Source organism: Carassius carassius, chromosome 31 (genome assembly GCF_963082965.1).
Source record: "Carassius carassius chromosome 31, fCarCar2.1, whole genome shotgun sequence".
Classification (NCBI taxonomy): Eukaryota; Metazoa; Chordata; class Actinopteri; order Cypriniformes; family Cyprinidae; genus Carassius; species Carassius carassius.
This window is the reverse complement of record NC_081785.1, coordinates 13,273,767-13,286,546: the sequence shown is the minus strand read 5'-3', so window position 1 is coordinate 13,286,546 and position 12,780 is coordinate 13,273,767. Positions and strand designations below refer to the sequence as shown.

General features: G+C 38.7%; 1 protein-coding gene across 2 annotated transcripts in view; it reads right to left on the bottom strand.

Moving 5' to 3' along the window:
- The window catches only part of LOC132111588 (MAM domain-containing glycosylphosphatidylinositol anchor protein 2-like), a 178,674-nt gene extending 172,655 nt beyond the window's left edge, over nucleotides 1–6,019 (bottom strand). For both annotated transcript variants that reach the window (XM_059519025.1, XM_059519026.1), the window contains exon 1: nucleotides 5,105–6,019. In XM_059519025.1, coding sequence (XP_059375008.1) covers nucleotides 5,105–5,177 — 73 coding nt within the window. In that variant the 5' untranslated portion in view covers nucleotides 5,178–6,019. The remainder of the gene's footprint in view (nucleotides 1–5,104) is intronic.
- Between the last annotated feature and the right edge of the window lie 6,761 nt (nucleotides 6,020–12,780).

The following is a 12,780-nucleotide window of genomic DNA, read 5'->3' as shown; positions in this document are numbered from 1 at the left end:
GCATTAAAATATTATGTCAATAAGAAATGACATTGAAATATTATGGAAGACTGAGGTTAGTTAAATGTTTGGCTACAAAAAAAAAAAGCTATTGGTGGTATTAGGATTTTCAAAAGGACAAAATTCATCAAATTATTCTGTTTTAAGAGATTTATGAACTCGCGAAAGTTTCGGAACTGGTTTCTAAGTTTGTAATTAATATTTTGATTTAAAACTTTAATGCGCCTTATAGTCACTGTAAAAATGTTAGATATTGAGATATTACATTATATTATTAGAACATATAATATATCGATATTAAAAATAACAGACAACTGTATCTATTTTTAAATACTGTTAAATGTATAAATGTTTTTAAAAGTAAACAGTATGAATTACCATACAGTTGCATAAATTATTATTACAATTATGTTGTTAATAAATATAAAGTATGAATTTAGTATTTTATGATAAAATATTGTTAAAATGTATGAATTGTTGAATAAAAAGACATTTAGAATTTAGGAACCACATTTGTTCAGATTTATATAAAAAGTTTTGTCTTTATGTTATCAGTTATCCACATTGGATCTAAAGCATTTTATATTGCATTTTATATTACTTAGTTAATATTTAGTGCATATTACTTGTTGTGTCATGCATTATCCCATATGCATATGTTCTGTATTGGTAAAACTGTTCCCTTTCAGTCGTTCACGTTCGACGTTACGAATGGGATCTCGCCCGAGAGCCCAATCACCTTCGAGTGGTACAAAACGAGCCAATGGTACACAAAGTACCTTGGTCTGCGGGATTTGCATCGCGAGCTTCGCCCTGCAGAGCGGGTATATAAGGAGCAACGCGAGCAACTCGCATTCAAGCTTTCGCTTCAGAGCCGAGCACATCGTGTGCTACAAGCAAGAGCTGGTGTTGGTGTGACAGCGCGATTCAGCAGTTCGTCTGGGTTTCCTGTGACAGCTCCCGCGTTCCCCTGAGCGCTTCAACACCTCTGAAAGAGCAAATTTCTTTCACAAAAGAGATACGGGCCGATTTGCGTCTTTTTAAAGATATTATTTCGCCCGTGTGTTTCTGGGTGCGGTCGATACATCGCTCCTCGTGACGGCCACGATCATTGTGTCACGTGTCTGGGCTTCCAGCAAGCTGAGACTGCGTTCGTGGATGGCTCATGTTCTCATTGCGGGGACATGACCATCTCGGCGTTGAGATCGAGACTCGATTACCTTAAAAGGTATAGAGTCCCCTCTGCCACACCCCGTTCTAGCTCTTCTCGTAAGAGGGCTACTTCGGCTGGTGGCCAGGGTGATCTGAGGGTTACTGTGTGGGCTTCCCCGACGAACCAACCTCCTCGGGCCACACCCCCCTTACATACGTCACAGCCGGTCGAGTTTCCGGATGAGTTTGCTGGACCCTCTCAGGCTCCTGACACCTCATTCGGGGCTCGCGAAGAGGACTGTATGTCGATCGCCGCATCACAAGGCGGGCTTGAGTCCTCGGGAGATGAGGATTCGGCTGCGTTGCCTCCCTTGGGAGTGCCAGCGTTGTCCGAGTCCGATCCCAAACTGACGGCCGTGCTTTCCCGGGCAGCAGAGAGCATCGGGCTTGAGTGGAATCCTCCGCCCTGTCCCGAGCGCTCAAGGCTGGATGATTGGTTCCTGGGGGCTGCTCATGCGGATCGCCAGGACCACACTCTGGTTCCTTTCTTCCCGGAAGTGCACCAGGAAGTAACCAGTTCATGGAAGGCACCTTTAACTGCCCGAAACCGTTCTGGTACTTCCTCCACCTTCACTGCCCTCGATGGCGGGCCGGCCAAGGGGTATGCTGGGATTCCCCCGGTGGAGCGTTCTGTTGCGATGCAACTGTGTCCACAGAGCACCTCCGCTTGGCATGGCGGTCCCAAGCTGCCCTCCAAGGCCTGTAAGTTCTCATCCACGCTTGTGGCCAAGGCTTACAGAGCTGCGGGCCAGGCCGCTTCTGCCCTGCATGCCATGGCCTCACTTCAGGTCTATCAGGCCAAGCTGCTCCGGCAGCTGCACGAGGGCAGTGCTGACCCAGGGATTTTGCAAGAGGCACGCACTGCTACCGACCTCGCTCTCCTGGCGACGAAGGTCACTGCGCGCTCCTTGGGTCAGGTGATGTTCACTTTGGTGGTCCAGGAGCGACACCTATGGCTGAACCTGGCAGACATGAGGCAGTCTGATCGGGCTCAGCTCCTCAACTCCCCGGTCTCCCAGCATGGCCTCTTTGGCGACGCGGTAGAGAGCTTTGCCCAGCAGTTCTCTGCCGCCCAGAAGCAGTCTGAGGCCATCAGACACATCCTGCCCCGCTGGCTCATCCAGATGCTCAGGCTCGGCTTCGCGATTCAGTTTGCCCGGCGTCCCCCCGGGTTTCAGGGTGTCCATGCGACGATGGTGGCGACGATGCACGTGGAGGTCGCGACCCTGCTGGCAAAGGGCGCGATAGAGCCAGTCCCTCCAGCCGATATGAAGTCCGGCTTTTACAGCCCTTACTTCATAGTACAAGAAGACAGGTGGGTTACGGCCAATCCTGGACTTGCGTGCCTTGAACCGAAGGTCCCTGAAGGAGGGAAAGGAGATGTTACGTCCCCTTGCCACATTGCTGTTCCGCTGAACGGCCGGGTCACTGGCTTGGCTCCTCAGCGAAGACTTGAATGCGAGTTGCTAGCGTTGCTCCTTATATACCCGCTCTGCGGGGCGGAGCTCGCGATGCAAATCCCGCAGACCAAGGTACTTTGTGTACCATTGGGTCTAGGGCTGCAACTAACGATTATTTTGATAATCGATTAATCTGTCGATTATTTTTTACGATTAATCGATTAATGTACTTATATTTTAGTTTTTCCCATTTTTTCCCCAAGTAAATTATTAGTAAATGGTCTTTATCCTTCAGCATAGATTTTTAAGAGATTTTAACCATTTTGCACTGTCATATCCTAATCAAAAATATACCTGGAGTTGTTTTATTGTGTTAGTAATCCTTTGTCGAACTCTTCTGCAATCAGAACACTGACCCATACTCTAGCAAATTTCACAAGGAGATTTAAAATAATGTTTTCACCATGGCAGTCCTTAGAGCTCCTAAAGTAGTTTAACATCCCGAACGAAGCTTATTAAGGAATCTTTCAGAACATATTTTCACGAAGAATAAGGATAAAACAGAATAAAATTGCAGTGCATTGTATTTTATTATTTACTGGGAAACAGCTTTATAGCTTATGCTGTGAAATTGTAAACAATCCTTCGAATAAAGTGCCAGTGACATGAAACCTGAATGGAACTCACAATTTAAAGTAAAATCCATCAGAAGGTTGTCCAGAAAAAAAAAAAATTGGACAGTCACACACAAAAAACCTGCTGTGTGAAAAAGAGCAGTGAATACTTAGAAAAAAAGTGCATTTCAAATATCTTTAAAAATTTACCTCTCTCATTCAGTCATAATTAGGCTGCACGACTGAATTTTGAACTGGTAAACGACAAACTGACCACAGAACATGTTTGTAAAGCTTTAAATGTTAACTGTTAAAAAGCAATGTTATCAGCTTTTACGACTAAACATTTGCAAACAACATTGTACTGGAGAATCTGCACAAATAAAAGTCTTAGGGGCCGTTCACATATCGTGCCTAAAAACGCGTGGAAAACGCTAGGCGCGCCGCTTTCTCCTTCTTTCCAAAGCGCTCGGGCAGAAGCGCCCCTGAGGCGTCTGCCTTTGATAAGCAACCATGACGTGCTCTCTCCTTGAAGACGCGGAAATTTCAGCAAAGGATAAATGGATTTGCAGCTCAAAAAATCACTTGCAGTAGCTCTGCTACTAAATTTATTTCAAAATGGAAATCCATATACAACTATGATCAGCTGTTCCTTTCATCTTGACTGAGCTTTTAACGTTGTTACGGGAAAGGATGAAGCTGATTGGTTAGTTCTTGTCACATGACCCGCGATGCGCTTGCAGCATTCTGAAAAGTTGAGATGTTTTTAACTCGATGCGGTGCGGTGTTGGAAATAACGAACTTGAGCGCGCAAAAGACGCGATATGTGAACGTCCCCTTAAACAGTTCAGTAGTGCAGAGTTTACAGGTTACTCTTCTTTTTTGAAGGCTCAAAGTAAAGTACTCCCAGTCTCCCACATCCCGCTAAATGCTGCAGAGACGCTGTTCGGGAAGCACGTGACATAAAACGAGGCCAGCTATTGGCTATTCGCTACTTCTCCGTATGTACTGGCTGAGTAAAACCTCCGATGGCTCATTACTGCCACACTTTGGTCACCGCAGATTTGAAATATGCACGAAATGAGCCGCTTACGGCAAATAAAAGTTATTTAGCAACGAATCGATGACTAAATTAGTTGACAACTATTTTAATAATCGATTTTTATCGATTAAATCGATTCGTTGTTTCAGCTCTAATTGGGTCGTTTTGTACCACTTGAAGGTGATTGGGCTCTCGGGCGAGATCCCATTCATAACGTTTCTGTTCCCTCCTTCAGGGAACGAGAGTTACATACGTAACCAAGACGTTCTGTCTTTATCAAAGTTGTTATGGGCTCATTTGTACTGCCAGCTAACTGCATTAGCCAGTTCAGTAACATAAAGTTTTGAATCTCAAATAGGCTGTTTTATCAACATTATATAACTGAATGGCAATTATAAAAAAAAGGAATCACTAAACTGCCATCCAGTGTAGCCCCCATGACATCTTCCCCATTTAATTAGCCACAATATACATTCTTTGCAATAAAGTTTACACAGTGATGGCCACAGATCTTTATGCTCTGATCAAGCAATGCATCTCCTAGTTATAACGATATTTCAACACGTTCTATCAAAAGTTCAGTAATCATGCTAGGCAACATGTTTCATTTAGAAGGCAGCAATTCTGTACATGCACAAGCCCAACACGAGGCAGAATATTGCCAAATGCTGCTGATGACCCACAATGCACCTGTAACACAAGAACTGTAAATTGACATGTAATCTGTAGGCCTACACAACAGTGTATATTGAGAATGAACATCCACATCTAACATCTACCTCGCAAGGTCACGACAGCTCTGTAAAGACAATTGAAGGCGCTATGTGTTTGCTTACCGTATACTCCTTGGCAAAAAACGCCTTCAAATAGTGTGGCCAATAAACACAGGGCAGCAAAGATAATATCCATCTTCACGTTAGTCTGAACATATCCAACTCCTTAGGCGGCAAACAGTTGAAGGCAGTACGTGCAGTCCAAATCTCCCACCTCGCGTGACCGTATCATCAAGAAACAGCTGAAGTAGTGTCAGTCAGAGATGTCTCACTAGTAATTTCTTGCCAATTCAATGCAGATGTTTTCACCAAATTGGTCCAGGAGGAGATATAAAGCTGTAACAGACGAGGAGGACGAGCATCAAACCTTCAGAGACGGTCTCCTCCTCACACCTTCGCCGGCATTATGCACCGACGCGACTGGCGAAAGTAAATGACAGCGCCATGGGAAGCACGCGCGCTATTAATCGGTTACGCGCGCTGGCATCCACCTCTTCGCCGTCCCCAAAAGATAACACTGCGGGATTAAATGCGAAAAATAACCAATAACCGGCAAGACCACCGCTCTCATCCTCTTCGTGGTCATAGGATGCCGGTGAGGCTGCTCCTTGATGATGAACGGAGCGCTCCTATAGTACACTATGCTTCTTCGTCTCCAGCGGATAAAAAAGACGAATCCATTATTTCATAAGAGCTGTGTGGATCAGCTTTACTTCTCGAAAGTCTTTGGCCCCGGTTTGGAAACAAACAAACAAAAAAAAAAAAACGATGACACATGAACAGATGTGTCAGGATGCCTATTTTCAAGATAAACCGTGATTTAGACCGGATGAAATGTGAAGGGTGGTCTGGCACGCTGCGCCATACGTACTGCGCTGGAACGCCGGAGCCCAGCTGGCTGACTACGTCAAAGAGCGCGTGAGGGGGTGCGCGAGCGCGCTCGCATCTCATTTGTATGACAAACACTCTCGCGCTGAGAACGTTCGCAGCAGAGCAACGTGAACTTCATTATAAATTAAAGACCGCTAGTCTAAATGGTATACATGGTTTCTGGCGTTCGTTCGTGCGTTTGGCGTTTTCTCTCACTGAAATGGAAGATGATGTAGCTGCTATTAATTTCGCCCCTCATCCACCTCCCCGTCGATTTTATGACTATCAAATGAATGGGTTTTCCTTCCATTACCAGCATCTCAATCGCAACAGTGGCTGCGAGGCTATATACTGTGAAACATTTTGTCATTAGCTCAGGTAATGTTAATTTGTCAATACATTTCAGCTAATGTAATCTGTTATAGTAAAACGTACTGATGATGACACAGGCGGTGGAATAGAAGGCCACATGATGACTACATGTAGGCTATTCATCACTGGTTTCACTAGCAACAATCAGTGACACTGAATATAATGTTGTAAACATACTAAATAACTAAAATGTACCAGAAAAGACTCAACTGGACACAACAAAACTAAGCAAAAATCTTTAAAAGAGAGAGATGGAGAGAAAGAATTTGGGAATGGCCATTAATTATAAGCTAATGTATATTATAAATGTTTTAAATGTATAAATTCATGTCGTTAGAGCAATATTTTACAAAAAAACTCAAAATACTTCATTAATACTTTTTCCACAAAAACAACAACAACAACAAAAACCTTTTACAATGATTTACAGTAATATTCAAATTTTCAAAGCAAATTATAAGTTAACACTTCAACAGCTTTCTGTGATGGCCTTTCAGTGTACAGTATAATGTACTTTACTAATAGTTATTTATCACTTTTGTCCCAGTGTTCAAGGGACCTTAAACTGAGAGCAAACGTCTGCAAATGAAATTAATATAAAGCACAGATGTAGCTAATATTCTATAATTAATTATACATTTTTAAAACATAAGAATTAGAAGAAGTCTTCAAGTGGCTAGTGCCTCCTGTCCATTCATCAACTAGATTGAACCTATAATACCATACAAAATCTTCTTAAAATAAGCTACCATAACCATATTGTACAACTTAATATATTCTATATTATTTATATATAATATAATATTTATATTCTATATTCATATTTATATGAAACATATGCAAGTCATATGCAGCCAAATTATCCATCGAGTGCTATGCACTGCAATATCTTATTCAACAAGTCAGCTTCATCAGGGCTTCCCAGCAGCTGAGCACTGTTGGTTAACAAACTGTGATGTATATATACTGCCATCTTCTGGAATAAGAGAGAAAAAAAGAAGAGATTATTAAAGTTCACATGAAAATTTAAGGAGACATGCAAAACAGCTTATTAAATTGAAGTGGTTGGGGGGGAAACGTTCTATAACCAATTGTTTTAATCTGCACTTAACATTCAAACATTGTAGCTTAATATTATTAGTATTCTAAGAATTAGGAAATTACAGAAAATGTTATTGTTGGTCTATAGACTTTATCTGAAACGCCCACATGTACAAATCATTTATCACACAAGTGAAGTGCCTGAAATACAGGTTTTGACAAAAACAAATAGTTTTATACAATGATAAAACTGTCAACCTTTAAAAGGTTTTAAGAAAAGGAATTAGTCAAAATGATAAATGGTTATATTTATATTTATTAAAAAAAAAAAATATATATATATATATATATATATATATATATACAAAATTACAATTATTACGATTTTAAACCTATATATTTCAAATGAAAATAATTATTCATAATTTTGACATCTCTTTTGACTGCTCTGAAACTGTGAGTCTGTAGAATATGCAACAGCAAAACTTTTTTAGTTTGAAACATCATCACTTTAAACCAAATTGTGATTCCTATTTTTCCGTCCCCAAATCTAAGACCTATTGAATTTATAATTAAGACATTTCTTCACCATTTAAGACTTGTTAAGGACCCGAAGGGACCCTGATTATACTGTGGTTGTTTTTTTAAAGGGCATTTTACACAATTTTGTACTTTTTTACAACCTAAATAATGGAGTTCACACATTAGTGAGCCAAGAACCTGGGTTGTCTGCCCACCAGCCCGGAGTGACATTTGCATTTCAAGGAAGATGTATCTTAAGTGACAGATGTACTGTAACAGACAGACTAGCTCAGACTAGCTGCATTTGATCTCTCGAACTCTGCCAAGCTGGTGAGTTAGAGCACTACTGTTTTTTTTTGTTCTGTGAACAACTTAAACTATAACCACATGATAAGACAACAGTATGTTAGCCAATTATTAGCCCATATAGATGTTCAATACCTAAGGAAGATGTGTTTAGGAATGACAGCAAATTTACTGGATCTGATGACCTGGCTTTGCTCCATTAGACAAACATAATGCTCTTCACCATTCAAATCAATAGTAGACTTGATGAATTCTCAGTCAGGAGCTCTGAGAAATTTGTTGAGGATATTTGGAATCACAGTCTTACCTAATGCAAATTCATTCCTAAACACATCTACAGATGTCTACTGCTTATTATTTTATTGCTCTGTTATTTTCCGATAGACTCTATAGCATTATCGGCTGACATTGGCTGAAATTATTGGCTTCACGAAAACTGTGTTCTGTGTCAGCCGCGTTACAAGTATATGTTTTCTACGTGTATTTACACTTTGATTGAATGAAAACAGCACATCCATGCAGCACAGCTGACACAGAGGAGCATACGCAGTTTGCATTCAATGGATGTTCTCTGGCATTATAGTGATGCGGAGAGACACAGAGGAGACAAATTGTTGAATAAAGTAGTTATTTTATATTCTTTGTGTACAAAATGTATTCTCGATGCTTCATAGTGTTACGGCTGAACTACTGATGGCAGATAGACTATTCTGACAATGTCTTTCATACTTTTCTGAACCCTGAAAGTGTAATTTACTTGGCAGTCAATGGGGCAGTCACAAGCCTCCTGGTTTTCATCCAAAATATCTTAAATTGTGTTCTGAAGATGAACGAAGCTTTTATGGGTTTGGAAAGATATGGGGGTAAAGTGATTAATGACAAAATTTTCATTTTGGAGTGGAGTATCCCTTAAATATCACGCAAAGAGAAAAATCCTTTGTTTTCTCAGCTTTTTTACAAGAGTTCAATATATTCACTCAGTTGGAGTATAAAAATAAGACCAAAATCACTTAAATTTCACCAGAACAGATGGAGAATAGCTGAAAATATTACAGAAAATATTAGCAGCATTTTATTTTTATTCGCAACTAATCTACGTCTAGGTCACCTTGTTAGATTTTTGAACAAACAAAATACCTTTAAAATGATTATATATATATATATATATATATATATATATATATATATATATATATATATATATATATATATATATATATATATATATATGTGTGTGTGTGTGTGTGTGTGTGTGTATATATATATATATATATATATATATATATTTTTTTTTTTTTTTTTTTTGTGAATACTGTTAAGTTACATTAACTGAAGCATATAAAATTATCCAAATGAATCTGAAAAAGCAAGAATTATACAGAGACTTCATTAAAGAGGCAATGTTCTTACATCAAGGCCTTAAATCACTTAAATTGTGTACATCACCTCAGTGTGTATGATTTCATATGCTGCAGCTAAGCAGTGTTAATTAAAAGAGGTTGAAGAGAAGAGGCTTGTTTTATGTGGATGCTTACAATGAGTAAATCCCATTAAAATACAAAATGTTCTGATCAAAAATATGTTTGTATCCATTCACTCCCTCATGTCAAGGTTCCTCAGCTTCACATCACAGAAGGGCTCCCCGTTAATAGGCAGTTATGTGAGCTTGGATGGACGGAGCTAGTGATGCAGCATAATGACCTGGACAGCTCTGAGATTTTAGCGAGTGGCTGTCTCGTCAATCTCAGCTCACCACTGTGAAGGCTAATTTTAACTCTACCCTAATTTGCCTCAACTCTCTGACAAACACGGATTTCTAACACACTCTAATTAACCAATAACATGGGCCACTACACCACATGTGCAGCTGTCATGTCTGCTGTGTAGCTTTGTAAGGTGTCTAGCTTAAGCTGTTGTCCAGCAATTAACCTGACACACAAAAAAGAGCTCTAATGTCTTCTGCTACAGTTATATTTATTCACTAGTCGACAATGGGTAATTTTTGCAGATGTGTAAATTAATAATAATAATAATAACAACAACAACAAAATATATAAATTAAAAATGTTAAATAAAAACAGTATTGCTGTTGTTGGTGGTTGATAAACATGTACAGTTTAGACTTATTTATTTATTATAAAAGAAATGCAATGCAATAACATAATGCAATTAAAATTAAACTGTTCTTTTATTTATAGCTTTTTAAATAAAAATGTAATAATTATTTTAAATTGTAAAAATATTTCACAATGTTACTGTTGTACTGTATTTGGGGACAAATAAATGCAGCCTTGGTAAGCATAAGAGTCTTAAATGCCTAGTCCCAGTGCAATAATATTAAATCTGACAAACTTTACTTACAGTTGTGGGACTTAAACAAAAACAAGTTGAAGCATTGGTGAAGGTTGTGCAACAGAGTGAAACAAAGTGGAGAGCAGCTCAGGGTCTCTTGAATCTCACGCTTCATAGACTGTTTAGCACAGCATGCTGCTTTAGCTGATTACCAAGCACATTGTGGCTTCTGTATTTCTGTTTTTTTAGATTTTTATAGTTAACTCTACATGCATTTGAATATAATTTTTTCCCCAAACATGAGGTCTTTAAGCACTTTTACATTTCTTGTCTCAGAAATGTTTTGCAGAATGTGGTGCAGTTTTTTGATCAATAACATTCCAGAGAATTAAGAATGTTACATAAACATAAACCTAACTAATTTTACAATGTGTAATATGTGCATCTCGATGCCTCGCATTCAAATGCAACATCCTACTAGACTGCAACTCTAACAAAAGGTCAATGACAAGTTAATAACACAGTTTATGGCAAAGAAGGTGTAAATCAAATAGATACAAGATACACTGGAAAAGCAAGAGCTTGTGGTTTTAACACAAATTCCACTGTTTGTAAGTGCACTTTGTTCTTCAGTACATGAAAAGCAGAGGCCTGTTTCGTGTCAACATTTCCCTGTAAGAATCATTAGTGATGTAGCCAGGTACATTGATATGTCAAATGGAGAGAAAAAATTAAATGAGACATGAAATAATTAAAGAAAGAGAAAAGGCTGGGTAACATGAAAACAGAAGATACAAATCAAACAGTTATTCTCTTAAAAGAATAGTTCACCTAAAAATTGTCATCATTTACTCAGCATTATCTTAATATTCATGACTTACATTCTTCATGAGACTCAAAGGTGAATGTTTGTAGAACATCCTGCCTGCTCGTATTCATTTAATGAAAGTTCATTAGGACTGGAGCTGTCATGCTCTAAAATGGCGAAAAGCACCATAAAAGTTACATTTTGGTCATAAAAGTATATGGATTCGGTATTTGAAAAATAGTGTGCATGGAAAGGATTTATAGTGCTTGCATACTTTCAAAGAATTTCCATTTATGGCGTATAATAGAAAGTATGGATAACGTTATCATGGACTGAACTGAACTGAACAAAAAAACAAGAGATGGTCTGAGAGTGTGATTACCTGCATTCATTTTATAATAAAACATGAATTCGAAAGTCAAAAATAATGTCCCTGTTTACAACCCTGTTTCAGTCACTTTCAGAGTAAGGGTTTTTTTTTTTTTTTTTTTGCGGCTGACTCTTGTATCTTGTCGCCATCTAATGGCCTAACAATGTAACCTATAATGAAGTTAAAATCACCTTCATTAACACAGGGAATGTTTCTCAGTACAAAAAATACTATTATTAAATAATACCATTATTTATATAATATAAATAATGGTATAATATAATATCAAAATCTGGTGATTAAATGTAACAAATCTTGCAAAACTTTTTCATCTTTTATTGAAAAATTAAACTTTTTATCAAATATTCATAATTGATAATCTTTTGAACAACTGAGAACAGAATTCAAACAACACTTTATAAAACTCACCTTTCAAGTTTAATAATATATACTGTATTATATCATATTCTGACTTTAAAATAAGATTTGCTGTTGACTAATTGCTTAATATTAGTCCTGATAACCACAAGGCTGCAGGTTTGAACACTCAAGACATAACCATGAATGAAGGCAACAATGTCACCACAAAATGCAGGAAGTGTGGTGAGATACCGAACACTGAGAGAACCAGGTGACATCTGAAAAGATGAGATATTACTTCTAATCAACTGACTTCCAAGGACTGTGCAAGTCAGAGGAGGTGCGGGGACATCGGGTCAATATGTGTGTGGCAAAAACTAGCTGGCTGCATCACAAATATATCAGATATACCATGATTAAAACCCATGGATTGGTCATACCTCTAGTGGAATGAGCTAAGGGCCTACAAACCCTTAGATCGCAAACCAGTCACTTCTGCCATCAGATTAAATGAATCTAAACTGCTTAGATCTGTATGTGTAAAGTGTACAGCACAAACCCAACCTTTATTCCTCATTTGATAAAAAAAAAGCATAGCAGTGTAACCATAGAGCAAAACACCAAGTTTAGCAACAAATGTGAAGTTAGGTACCAACATAAGCCCATTACACTCTAGGCCACAGCACAAAAATGACACGTGAACCAATGCATGAAGATTGCCCACTTTAGTAGCAACTGGTTGAAAAATAGATTTCAGATTGGTGCCTTATGCCCTCTACATTGCCAAGAGTGGGCAAG